This window comes from Nyctibius grandis, chromosome 13 (genome assembly GCF_013368605.1).
Source record: "Nyctibius grandis isolate bNycGra1 chromosome 13, bNycGra1.pri, whole genome shotgun sequence".
In the NCBI taxonomy this organism is placed as follows: domain Eukaryota; kingdom Metazoa; phylum Chordata; class Aves; order Nyctibiiformes; family Nyctibiidae; genus Nyctibius; species Nyctibius grandis.
In genome coordinates, this window is record NC_090670.1 from 481,926 (window position 1) to 495,273 (window position 13,348).

Sequence of the window (13,348 nt, forward strand, 5' to 3'; positions counted from 1 at the left end):
CACACTTGGACGACTCTTTATTTTACTTCATGGAAACTTTATAAACACTTGCAGTAACCTACGCTTCTACATGACAAACCGGCTCCGAGGGCTGGTGCCGGGGGCCCGGCCGCGCTGCACGGCGAACCCCGCGGCCCGGCTGTGTGGCGCCGGTGGCACCGGCAGCACCGGCAGCAGGGACTGGGCCCCACAGCCCCCACACGCACCCCAGCACCCGGCCGCTGTCCCCAGCGCTCGGCTGGGCGCACGGAGGAGGAAAAGCCAGCACAGACACACGTGGGACAAATGACTGTAAAAGGACACAAGGAAATATGTTTCCAGCAGGCTGCTTCCCAAACCCACAGCCCCAGAGGGAAGGGATTTGGGGAACGTTGGCCTCGTGTGGAGGAGCCCCTGGCCCGACACTCTCGGAGGCGCGGCAGGGCAGGCTCGGGTGCCGGTGCGTGCCCGCAGCAGGACGGCGGGGCTGCAGGGGCTGCCTGGGCGCTGGAGGGGGTCCCAGCCCCACCGCCGTGCTGGGCCGGCCGTACCCCCCTCCTGCCATCAGACCCTGGCCCAGCCCCGTCCCATCTGCTCTCTCACATCCCTGATCACACAAACACGATGTGCTGCCTCGGTGCTGCTCGCGCCTCCCGGCCGCCCGCGAGAGGCTGCAGCAGGACGGGCTCAGCTTAGCTCTGGAAAGCCCTGAGGTGCCGGGGTGGGTAACACAGCCTGGCTGCTGACAGCACCGCTCGCTTTGTGTTGTTTTTTAAAGCCACCTCTACGTGCCACTGTTCAGAGCAGGAGTACGGGGGCGGGCAGCCGGGCACCGCCACGGCCCCAGGGAGCAGAAGCACCATTGACACGACACGTGCGCGTCCAGTGAACGCCAGAGTCACATTCAGCAACAAAGCAGGCGGGCGCTGGCTGCACACACAGGGCACGTGTCAGGGGACAGCGTGGGGACAGCGTGGGGACAGCACGGGAAGGACGGCGGCAGCGTCCCGCCGCCAAGCCTGCGCCAGGCAGGACACGGAGCGCGCTGGGGAGGATGGAGCACAGAGAGGTTTGGTCACTGGTTCGGGAATGCTCCCAGCACCCAAGGAAAATCATGGAGAACAGGGAAGCTGCCTTTGGGCCGGTGCGAGGAGCAGGGGAACGGCTCGTTGCCTATTTACAGGTAAATGCTCCAGCTCAGGAGCTGAGCCCGGGGGTCAGGCGGAACCCAGACAAGCCTCTGCTGCTAACGGGGGTACTCGGGGTGGTCCTGGCCAGGAGAAACTCTTCAGACCAAAGGGCACCATCTACACGGCCGCTGCTGAGGAAAATGGAACTTTGGAAATTAATGTAACAGGCAAACAAGAAGCTGGGTGCCTCAGAGAACGGTGGGCTCTGACCCCTATTCAGTGAGTTTCAGCCCCTCAGCACCTCTGTGCTGGCTACCAGAGCAACCCCGGGGACAGAGGTGACTGGTGGGGCAGTGGGAAGCGGATCTGGTGGGAGAGCGGCTCAGGCAGGAGGGAGGAGGAGGAGGAGAAGGGGGAGGAGGGGGACCGCCAGCCACCTCCTCCCAGACACACTCTCGGAGCTGCTGACCCGGCCGGGCAAAGCCGACCCGCGGGCAGGGGACGTGGCCCCGCTCAGGCGCAGCCGCCTGGCACGGCTGCGGGTGCCGGCGCGGCTTCCCAGGACAGGGGCACGGGGATGCCAGGGAGGAGAGGAAGAGCTAAGCACAATGGTCCCCAGTTCCCGTCCCAGCCCCAGCACAAGCAGCGTTCCCAGTAACACACACGGCCCGTACACCGACACACACCACAGCTTATGGAGCGAGGAAAATGTAACATGGAGGAAGGAGCTCCTCAAGGCGAGGGGGCCCAACCCAAGCTCCAGTCGTGCTCCCCTCGCACCCGAGCACGGGCAGTCAGCGTGTCGACCCCCCCGTTTGTCCCGGGTCACCTGCACGGGCACACACCAGTGTCCTTCCCGGGCAGAGCGGAGTGGCGGAAGGACCGGGAACAGCCCAACGCAAACGTGCGGGTCCGGTCTCCTCTCCATCGTTATCTCCCTCCGTTCTAATTTCTCGAGCCGCTGATGGCAGCTCTGAGATCACTGTCCGGTAAGAGAGCTGCTCCCAGGGGCTCTGAACTGGGGAAGTCTCAGCTGTGACACGTCCGCTTCACAAGCACAGAGGATCTCCTGGGTGTAGCTGGGCTGGGTGGTTACCAAGCCTGGAAGAAGAACACAAGTGTGCTCTGTGCCACAGGGTACACTTACCAGCGACGGCAAAACCATGGCCAGAGCAACCCCAGACCTTGGCACCGCCATGTGCAGGTTACCCCGGGCGCTGCAGCGAGGAGGCTCGGGAAGGGCAGCACAGGCTGAGGCCCCCACCCTGCCGTGCTCCCCCCGACGAAGAGCACAACCACCCCCAGGCGTTACCCTCCCTCCTGCAAGGCTCTCCTACAGAAGGGACATTTCTCCTCATCTCTCTTTTGAGAGTCCACTGAATCCCACCTCCCCATAAAGGCTGAGTTTATGTTACACGTGTGCTTTTGGCTTATTATTTGGTTTATTGTCATAACCACGTACCTGTAAGCCTCAGCTCTCATCACCTGGGATCCTGCCTTGTGGTGATGAAGAACTGAATAAAGAAGTAGAAGAAAACAGAAAGAAAAAAATTAATGCAATAAGGAAGCTCAAACTCAGACCCACAAACCTGAACAGAGGGCTGGGGAACAGTCAGGGCTGGGGAACAGTCAGGGCTGGGGGACAGTCAGGGCTGGGGGACAGTCAGGGCTGGGGGACAGTCAGGGCTGGGATATGTTTTTCAACACACGTGAACTCACTGCCAACACCAGCAGGCAACAATTACCAGCCGTACATGCAAACCTGATCACGCTTTTGGCAGAGGCTGGTGATCTTTAAAAGCGGGAAGCAGAAGGTTATTTGAGCAGATATTATTGCAAATGAAATCTGCTGCCACTGAGCGCGATGCTGGCAGCTCAGAGCCCTGCCAGCCCGACGGCTGCGATGCCCAAGCTGCCACTCCATCACACCGTACCTGTGTGCTACGCCTGCACACACGCTGTGTGTAGGACCGTCCGCTCTCTGGTCTCACACCTCTGACCAGCTGCTGCGATCTAACCAGCCCTCCTCATCTCTCCCACGATCTTATCTCTGCTCTTCGTGAAGGCTGAGAAGTACAACGTGCGCTACGCTGACTGGGACCCACACACAGTGAAGGGAACCCATAGACACGTTCACGACTCGGCAGGTTTACATTTAACTGATCAAGTCTGCACCTGGAGTCACATTTTACACTTTGCTTAGTTCCAGCATTTTAGCCGAGACCCATCTTCTGCCCACGAGTACGAGACAAGACAGGGGGCTGGGGCCCCCCGAGCCCCCTCGCCCTCACCCCCGCAGTGGGGCTGCTCCCATTCCCGTGCCCGCTGCCCGGCGCCCGGCTCACCTGCTCGTCCGTCGGGAAGCTGTCTCAAAGAACTTTGTCCTCGAGGCCACCCTGCAAAGAGGACAGGAGAGGTCACTCCAGTTATCTGACAGGGCAATTTGCTAACCAGATCTCATCCGTGCCAGGGAGAAGAGCAGACCATTGCCTTCGAACGACGTCTCCTCCACCGAGGCAGCAGCCGCACTCCGCATGCTGCCAGCTCCGTCCCCTCTGCCCTGCACCGCCCCGGCCTGGCAGCCCCTGGTGGCTTCTGGCTGCTCAGCTCCATGCTCTTGCTTATAACCCCACACGCAGGCTCATAAACCTGCACCCATCCTTTTATGGCCTCCCCTCCAGTTTCTGTGTGCTTCGGAAGTGGCACAATGCTTGTGCCCCCGTGTCACCCCGGGCAGGGGGAGCCCCGGGGGTCCCCGCACACCCCAGGGCTGCGGCGCGGGGCAGAGCGCCGGGTGAGGGGCGTCAGTGCAGAGCTGGGGTGCTGCCCTGCCCGGGGCAGGGGGACGGAACGCAGCAGCAGCAGCGAGCGCCGTGGCAGCACCACGTTACGGCCTCCCCACCAACCGGCCCTGCCCGCCAGGCTGGGATCCCTGGGTATTTAGTCACCATTTTTCCTGTTTTTTTAACTCTCACTGACGCCAGCAGGGTTTCTGTCTCTTTAAAATCTGAAAGAAATGCGGTGATGAAGCTGAACTCCATCCAATTTCCTTACGAGAGATCCAAGCTGGACCCTGTCCTTCCCCGGGAAGGACTCCCTGGGAGCCGGGCAGGGAGGGGGTCTCCAGCTCCATGGACACAAGAATAGCAGAGAAGGTGACGGGACAAAGCTGAGCCCAGGGCTGCACCTCAGAGGGTTCAGAGCTGTGTTTTTCCTGCGCGTTTGCCTTTGCCATGGCCACGCTCCCCTCCCCGGCTGTGCCCTCTGCAGCGTTCACACCCGCGCTTGCACCGCTGTTGAAGGGGACGTCCACGGGCTCCAGCCATCGTAGCCACCAGCGCTGGAAACCAACGTGGTATCCCTGCTCCTCCTCTTCCAAAATCCCTGGTAGGTGCCACCAGCTCCCACTCCTGTGCCCGGGCTGACCTCGTCCCCGCACGCTCCCCGAGCCGCCCGCCGAGGGCTGCTGACTTACACGGACGACGGCGTCTCCTCTGCTGTGCCCGCGATCAGATCCGGCCGCTGCTCCAGCCGCGGGGGGACAGGAGCCCTGCACGGGGGGTCCGGAGGCCTCACGGGGGGACGCGTTATCACGGGCTTATCGCCGTGGGATCGTGGCTTAGGGACGCCGTCGTACTCGCCTGCAAGGGTGAGGGTTACAGACACTGAGTACTCTTCCCTACTCACATGTGTGAAGCGTGACCCCGAGTTTTCTCCCAGGTAAGCTGTACAACTTGCATTTCCCAGCAAAAGGCCTGTTTTCTAATCCTACAGCCTGTACTTCTTGGTTTCTCCAGTTTTTCAAAATTATCCCCAAACTGTGCACACTAAAGCTCCAGACAGCGTTCTGGCGCTGATTTGCAAGTACCAACATGGATGTCACACAACTTCATCACTACTTCAGTGTTATCCTATATACACGTGTAAAATATATATATATATATATATCCACGGGAAAGGCCGGCACGTTGCAGACAGCAACATGTCCTGTGTTATGACCATCATCCCGAGGACTTTATAAAACTCAGCACCAAACACCCACTGACACGGACACGCCGGCTCAGATCTGGCCCCACACTAATTATTCCTACATGTAACAGATCTCTGCATATCTCTTATTAGAATACAATTAATATTCATTGTTTATATTTAGTGCCAACGGATGAACTCACTGCACCCCAGTGAGCAACAGACCGAAGTACCCCCCTGTCTGAGATAAACCAGGACAGCTCGGGGGGCCCGGGCTGGATCCAGCCCCCAGGCTGCACGCCCCTGCCCACACCTCAGGCTGTTCTGGTCCCCCAGTCCCTCTTGCTGAGCTGCGTCACAAGGACTCACGGCGAGGCCACCACCCGCCCCCACCATCCCACCATGACACAGCGGGGGGACGGCTCGGGCACCTCGAGATCTCGCCAGGAGCACGGCACCCCTTCCCCTCGCTGCGGCTGGGACCCCGGCGCACGCTCACCCTCTCTGCCGCAGAGCCCCGGCCGGGGAGCCGGTCTCCTGGCCTGGAGCGTGGGGGTCCTCAGGGCAGGGCTGGCCACCACCCCGTTGGCCGCCTTGCCGGCCGGCTTGGCTCCTCCGTCCTGCAGCCTGGCCACCAGCCTCCCCAGCTCGGCCTCGGCGCGCGGGTCGGGCCGGCCCTCGGCGGGGGGACGCCCCGGCTCGTCCCCCCCGGGCCGGGGTGCGGGCAGGCGGCTGCGGTGCAGCGGCTTGGGGACCTCCACGCCGACGCTGCTGCCGTTGGGGGTCTGGCCGTGCCGGTCTGCTGCGGAGCCAAGGGGACAGAGAGGCATGGGGTTAGGGAGCGGGGCGGCGGGGCGGGGGTCTCTGCCCCACGGCAGCGCAGCTCCTGTGGCACCGAGGGACGAGCACCAACAGACCCTCACCCCGAGCAAAGCACCCACAGCGAGTGGCTCACACAAGCACTAAGGAACAAAGAAACCTGAAACAATCTGACTGAGTTATCACAGAATATACCTACGGGTGTATTTTACTCCTGCTCATCATAAGTTGTGTACCATGCTTTTACGTCTCTCCAAAAATCACTCATCTCAACCCTCTTGCTGCGCTGGAGCCCTGGCACGGGATGCAGCAGCATTGCTGTGAAGTGATGGCACCGTGCAGCCTGGGTGCAGCCAAACGCTAACGCCTCTGCTCCCAGCTCGGAGGAACATTTACATGCAAGGCCACACCCAACTGCATGGGCAGACTCGGGATTTCAAAGAGCAATTTGAATCAATCATGTTTTGCTGGTGCCAAAAAGTACACTTGTAGTATTAAGCCTAAAACATCATCAAAGCTCTGAAAGCTGTAACAGAGAAAAAGACTTTTCATCTCTTTGGTGATAATGTGATCTAGGGCACAGCCTGCAACAACAATTAGAGCAAATCGGGTGCAGAGAGAAACACGATTTTAAATTGATGTGTCCATTTCCTTACAATCAAATGAATTTAACAGCAGAGCTGTACTTGGTCTAGAAAATACTGTCACTGCGTCCTGAAGAAGTGCTTCAGTGTCCTTGCTCAGGCTGTCCCATCGCCAGGGCTGAGCCGGCCCCGCGGCCCCTCTCGGGCTGGACACAGGACAGGGCTCCAGCAGGACACAGGACAGGGCTCCAGCAGGACACAGGACAGGGCTCCAGCAGCGCACAGCCCGGGCACACTCGCTCCTGTCCCACCAACTCTGCTCCTCGGCTGCACTTCCATCACTTGGCATCTTTGTCTCCGAAGCTGCAAAGCCTTTCCACTGGGCTTCTCATGTGCAAGAGCCAGACTGACTTTAGCTAACAGAGAACGCTGCGAGCAACAGAAGAAAGCAATCCCCGCGGAGTGTGAGCTGTGGGGTGAGGCAACCTGGTCTTTTTGCTTTCCTTTCTCACCGAACAGCAGAGCACCGTGCGCCGTGCTCCCAGCCTGGGAAGCGCAGCCCTGCTCTTGTCACCCCCTCTGCTCCTGGGCAGGACGGGGGAGAGGCAGGTAAGGCGGCAGCGAACAGCTGGACTGACCTCCACTTTCTTCCACGGAAGCACCGAAGAAGACGGGTCTTTCCCTCAGAGGACGTTTGGAGATGGTGATGGGTTTGTGCCGCCGCGCAGCCACCCTGGGAGGAGGCACCGGCGGCGCGGCGGTGTCTTCTGGGGGGCCGGAGTAGATCTGTAAAGGCAGGTAAAGGCAGACACGGTGAGGTAACCCGGTCTGTGGCCCGAGCCACCTCTGACCGACCCAGGAGGGCTGGGCAGGCCAGGGCTGCTCCCAGCCACCCCGCCGAGCCGGGGCACGGGAGCCTGGCAGGGCTTTCCCACGGGCAGGCTGCCGGCTCCGCGCCGCGCACACCCGCTGCAACCGCCACGCTAAACCAGTGACCGCAGCAAAATCACCGACACGGGCAAAACGTGTAGAAGCAAATTACCCCGGAGCAGATGAGGGAAGATTTGAAGCTGACGGTTTCTGAGAACCATCCAGGTTTGCACCCCAGCGAGGCGATACGATCTACAGAACGCAGCCGAGCAAACCGCCGCATTGTTTGGGATCTAACGCTGGGAACCCGTCAGCTCCTGGCTTACAATGACGTGTGTGGCACTGTGAAATTATCTGGGATGAAATACTGGCAGAAAAACAATGCTGCTAAGGAGTTTTATCTCCTTTTCTCACTGGTTATACGGCACCTGTTTGGTTGGGTTTAATTTAGAGGCTCTTATTTATGTCAGTGCTTTTTTTAAGAGCTGAAAAAGAATTAAGCTTCCAGGCAGCCTCCTGAAGACCTGAAACACCACATTAAGGACCAAAAACAACCACTCTTGTGTTTTTCCCACGGATATTAACTGAATGTATATCGTGCTTTAAAAGGTGAGTTACATGTGAAGGGGTGGCAGGAGGTGCCGAGAGCCGGGGCTGCACTGCCCATCCCGGGGGGATGCAGAGCCCGGCCTGTCCCAGCTGTCGAGAGGAGAAGGCTCAAGCCCAGAGGATGAGTTGTGCCAGACCCACCGACCAGCAGGGCCACTGCACACTTTTTTAGGGATGAACAACTGTATCGTGTCACCCACTAAAATTTTAAAAAGAAGAAATGTAACGCTCTGATTTAAGTACGCCACGTTTGTAACTCCCATCCTTCCTTCTGCCAGGCAAAGAGCAGCACTTGGGCTGAGCTCCTGCCTTGTCTGCCCGACTCTGCGTGGAGAGAGGAACAACAGAGCCAGGGCAACGACCCAGACGAGCTCCACACCCCGGCCTGGTAATTCCAGCTGCTTTTCTTTTGCTGTTTGGTGACACACCGTGGCTGCTGCTGCTCAACGCCAGTAGAGGCTCTGCCCTTCGCGGGGGCAGCACGTTTTATCCGCTCCCGAATACAAAGTCCGGTGCATTCCCCCTGCCTGGATTCAGAGGAATTTGCTGTGACATTCACAGCCTGTGATTTAAAAGCAGCAGCTCATTTATTATTAAAACAGCAAAGGATTACCTGCAGCAGGGCAATTTTTTTGAAGCGTCAACCTCAGTCCTATACATTGACAAGAATCCTATATTGTTTTGTAAACAAAAAGAGGTGTTAAGCTCCCCATGGATGCTTACACAGGTACCACGGGATGCTGTTTTCATGAGATGCTTTTCAACACCTGAAATCCAGGCTAAACCCCATCGCAAACTACTCTCTTTGCGATGTGGGTGCAGCCTCTGCTTTGCTTCTGGCTTCGAAATGAGAGTCCAAGTTAAACAACTTGAAGGTTACAGAGACATTGACAGACTCTCATATTCAGAAGGTTTGTACAGTGAAGGTGTTTCCAAAGCGATCAACTTATTTAATTTAACCACGGCACTGAAATATAAGCTGTGGAAACAGTAATTATCCACAAGGACTTAATGAATAGTTACTTTGTCCTTAGTCTTCATATCGCACCATAGAAACCACGTCCCGCTCCTCCTCCAGACTCATTTAGAGTGTTTGCTCATGGGGGAGCTGAAGACACTTCCAGCTCCGACGCTGAACTTACAAGCTCAACCTAATAAATGTTCCTAACTTAACCTTATCGCTGAAGAAATTAAAAGCAAGCAAAGAGATGTCTGGCTTAATTAAAGGTTTAATTCCAGCCCTGAGAGGCGGCAGCGTAAATGGCGCGTTGGCTGCTGCAGCGAAGCTGTGCGAGGGGAGGACGGAGGCTCGGGCTGGAGCAGGCTGGGCGAGGACCCCACACACGGACGGGTCACTGCTCTGCTGCGGGAACCTCCTGACAGCATTCACAAGGACCTACAGAGAACCTGGCACGGGGTTTCCATGAGCTTGTGTGGATACTCAGAAGTCTCTCTGAGCTCTTTCACCCCCTCTTGCAAGAGCCTTGCTCCTCCAGCTTCGGCCTCCTCTCCCTCTCTGAAGGGGAGCTTCCCTCTGCCTGGTGCTGCCCCGCTGCTGGCAGCGCTGCCCCGTCCTCCCCACAGCAAGCAGCAGCCTTTAGGATGGCTTCACACCTCCTGACCTCTAAGACTGCTTGGACACTGTAACGTGAACTGTTCTGAACGGCTGAAGGACCAAACTCACTCCTGTCATCAGGAAAGCAGTCTGGTCCCCGGTACACCCATCTGAGTGCAAACGCTGCGCAAGCTTTTAAATACTAACATAGAGCTCTGCCATCCTCTGGCCACCCTGAGGACCCCAAGCCTTTGTGTCAGATGTCACGAGGAGAAAGCGCTAATACAGAAGACAGCGCGATATTCTGCTGTCCGTCGGGAGACGAAACGCCCCACGCCAACAAGCTGGTCCCTGCACGTGAGTGCTCAGCACCCGCCGCAGCAGTGACCCGGGGCGGCCCCCGTACCTTCCCGAAGTGCTCGATGAGGATCTCGACGACGATGTTTTGGAACTTGATGTTCATCATCGCTGCCACGGTGTCCTCCTGCGCGCGCATGAGCGTGGGTCCAAATATCACCCCCATGTTCGACGGCGACATCAGGTTCTCCCGGCTGTGCTCACACACGCTGCGGAGAGGAGGGGAAGGAGGAATAGGATTTGGGTTGTTTTTTTTCAGACAGATCTTATTCCAAGCAATAAAAGAGGACACAGCAAGAATCAGTCGTTCAATTTGCTTCACTTTGTTTCAGCAGAATTTGCTCCCCAACCCTACCAGGGCTAAGACATGTCTCCAGCTACGACATGCACGTTTGGCCAGCACAACTGTCTGGGAGAGCAACATGCTGACAGCGTTTTTATCTGACTCCTTCCCCCTCCTAGCTCCCCATTTCCCAGTGCAGTGTGTGTGTGATTATCACCAAGGAACAGCCTTTTCCAGTGGCTCCCTGGTGGAAGCAGCGCTGCTCAGAGACACCGAGCATCCAACACGCCTGGACGAGAGCAGAGACGGACACACTCGAGCCTTCGTGGCTCAGGACACTGAATCCACAGAGCTGGAGATAAAACCAACGCACGCTTCACGTTCAGCCCATGGCACAGGTCCTACAGCCGCTCCCTAACTCCTTGTTAACTGGAGTGAGAGGGGGCAATTTGTAGCTCTGCTGTCAGGATATTTTCATTTTGAAATTATTGCCTGCTTGGTGCTTGTCAGAAAGGGGACGAAAGTGGCAATTAGAAAGAGAAGCATCACTCAATGCAGGACAATCATCCCATTTGTGCAGTCCAAATGTAAATTCCTAGGGGGACTGTGGTGGATGCAATTTTGCAAACCTGCCACAAAAAAAAAAAGCTTGTTCTGCTGATTCCATTATTTCCCTTACTTTGGATTTAGAGAAAAATCTCTGCTTACTTGACGAGGTGTTGTATGAGGAGCTCTAGCATCTCTCTGTTCTTGTCAGGCAGTTTATAGACCAGCGCGTGAATGGCTCCCAGCCTGTAATCCAGGTTCTCAGATTCTGGAAAGAAGTAACACGTAGAGAAGTTTGTGCCCAGCACTTTCAAAGCAAACACATAAGAGAAAGATAAAGCCAAAGAAAATCTGTGGGAGCTGCTCCTTCTGCAACGTGGGGCTGGCTGGCCAAACCCGGCGGTGGGAAGCGGAGGGGAAGTGAGATTACACGGCAGCAGGGTGGTCATTGTGAGAAACAAAATGAAGTGGAAAGAGGGAGAAAGGAAGCTTGAAAGGGAGCTCAGGGTCACACTCTGCCTCTGAGCACGGCTGGGCAAACAGGCTGGGCATGGCCGGGCACTCTCCTGGCACCCCGGCACGCCTGGGGACACACGGCCTCTCTGCTGGGCGTCCCATCAGCCCGCAGACCTGGAACACTGAACAACGCCGTGCAGTGTCCTGCAGGGAAAAAAACTGAGTCCCTGACCCAAAGAGGTCACCTCAGAAACATAAATAACCAAGAAACAATAAAATACTCGGTGAGAAAAGAATCGTGTGGGATCTTGGTAGCTGGGAAGCTCAATTGTGCAAGTTTCTGAGGGAGGGTAGGAAGGGATTGTGGTTTTACACACACCCAGCCACTGCTTCAACCAGTTCTGAAAATAATAAATCTTGGGCTCGAGCACAACCAGCAGGTGGTGGAAAATTCTCCTTTCCAGGAAAGAACAAGTGTTATTAATTCTCTGAGGTCCCAGCTGAGGAGAAGTGGGCGCTCTCCTGCCATCCCGTTGACTCCAAGGAGGCACGGGGGTGTGAAGGACAGTTTAATCTGAAGAGTTTTGAGTGTGCCATCGATTTCCCAACGCCAGCACTCTCACGCCGAGGGAGATGACCAGCTCCCCGTACCCCTCTGCTCTCCATCTCAACACGCTGGCTCTGAGGGTGCAGCCAGTTCAGAACTATTATGGCTTATTTGGAGCAGCCACAACAACAGGAGAGCCGAGGACTGGCCGGTTCAGCACAGGGGGTGCCCTGGCAGTATCCCCACGTTACCTGGCTGATCTCCCTTATCCGGCTGTGGCTCAGTCCCAAGAGCTGCAGCAGAAAAAATGTCTTTCATGTGCGGGTAGACACTGCGGATTCAACATCCCAGGACAAATTTCAAGAACTAAAGGGAGCACCTATCTATGTGTGTGGCAACAGTATATCCCATTCCCTCACAGGTTTTAAAACAAATGGAGAAACAATTCTTCTGGGACACTTGTGCTGGTTTCAGGTCAGTTGACACCCTCTGGCTCTCCAGACTCTCCCTGTTAGCAGGAAGAGCACTGTAACAGCAAAGGAAAGAAGGGAAGAAATACCCCCACCTCCCTTGCACAATTAAGCTCCCAGACGAGAGGGTCACCCCTCTTTCTAGAGGGGGAAGCGGCCGGACGCCCCAGTGTTGGGCTGGCAGAGCTCTGTCAAGCGGTTTTGATGCACGCTGGCTGGGGAGGGCAGGGCTGGGGATGTCAGCAGGGCAGCTGCGGGACTTACTGGCAGCCAGGACCAACTCTTTGTGGAGCTTGTACGTCATGACAGGTTCAGACAGGTTCCTGCAACAACCAGAAAGACAACTGAGCTCTGGCAGGGCAGCGCGACCCCCTCGCGGCTGACCTCGAAGGACCGACGGGCAAACCTGCTCACCCTCCAGCACCACGGGTACCCGGTGCCATCTCCCCCTGAGCCAGTATTTAAACAGCTTTTCCCACTCCTCTTCCCAAAGCCTTTGTCGCTTCTTTGCCCTTCCCGACAGCCAGATGTTAACATCTGGCAGCTCCCTCCGCGTTTTGCCCGGCTCAGCCCCGAGCTCCGCTGCCCACCCGGGGCAGCTGTGCCCTGCAGCGCTACCTGAGATAAAACTTCAGTGAGCTGGTAATCGTCTTGATGTCCCAGTCGCCGCTTTGGAGATCCACGTCCCCAGGACATTTTGGGTCTGGAGGAAGAACAAAAGGGCTTTAAACAGAGGTCCAGTTTGAGGCTGTCAACAACTGGCACGCTCTGAGGGTGTGCTCCTGAGGGACGTGAGCAAGCTGCTGGTTCCCACGGCTGGGAAAAGCAGAAGGGCAGTCCCAGCGCCAGCGGTGGGGGCAGGCTGAGGGGCAGGGCTAACCAGGGACACGGGACGACGCAGAAGGTAACGGTTAAGCAGTGATGCAGAGCTATGAGGGCATGTTCTCTGCAGCTTGTTTCTTCCCAGCACAGCCAAGACTGGCAGAAATGACACATTTCAACAGATCCACGCCAAGCTTTCTGATATCCAAAGCGATCTAAGTGTCCAGCTCTAATCTCTCCTTCACAGCTGCTCCCCTGAAGGCTGTTCTGGAAACGCTCCCTCTCGCTGCACGGAGAGGAGGGAGCTCAGAGGAGGAGGCACGGCAGCCTCGGAGTACACTTTGCTCCTGCC

At 57.1% G+C, this 13,348-nt stretch overlaps 1 protein-coding gene across 4 annotated transcripts in view; it reads right to left on the reverse strand.

Annotated features, from left to right (window-relative positions):
• OPHN1 (oligophrenin 1) overlaps positions 1-13,348 on the reverse strand; it is a 52,655-nt gene continuing 39,307 nt past the window's right edge. The window contains exons 15-25 of one of the 4 annotated variants that reach the window (XR_011049154.1): positions 12,793-12,877; positions 12,439-12,497; positions 10,864-10,969; positions 9,922-10,081; positions 7,120-7,267; positions 5,578-5,877; positions 4,585-4,750; positions 3,455-3,505; positions 3,044-3,284; positions 2,572-2,623; positions 1-2,210 (exon numbers count right to left, since the gene is read on the reverse strand). Coding sequence is in view for 1 of the 4 variants with exons in the window: in XM_068411847.1 (XP_068267948.1) it covers positions 2,581-2,623; positions 3,455-3,505; positions 4,585-4,750; positions 5,578-5,880; positions 7,120-7,267; positions 9,922-10,081; positions 10,864-10,969; positions 12,439-12,497; positions 12,793-12,877 (1,121 nt within the window). In the remaining 3 variants the exon portion in view is untranslated. Of the gene's footprint in view, positions 2,211-2,571; positions 2,624-3,043; positions 3,285-3,454; positions 3,506-4,584; positions 4,751-5,577; positions 5,881-7,119; positions 7,268-9,921; positions 10,082-10,863; positions 10,970-12,438; positions 12,498-12,792; positions 12,878-13,348 lie in introns of all 4 variants that reach the window. The other 3 variants (XR_011049155.1, XR_011049153.1, XM_068411847.1) reach the window with 3 other exon arrangements.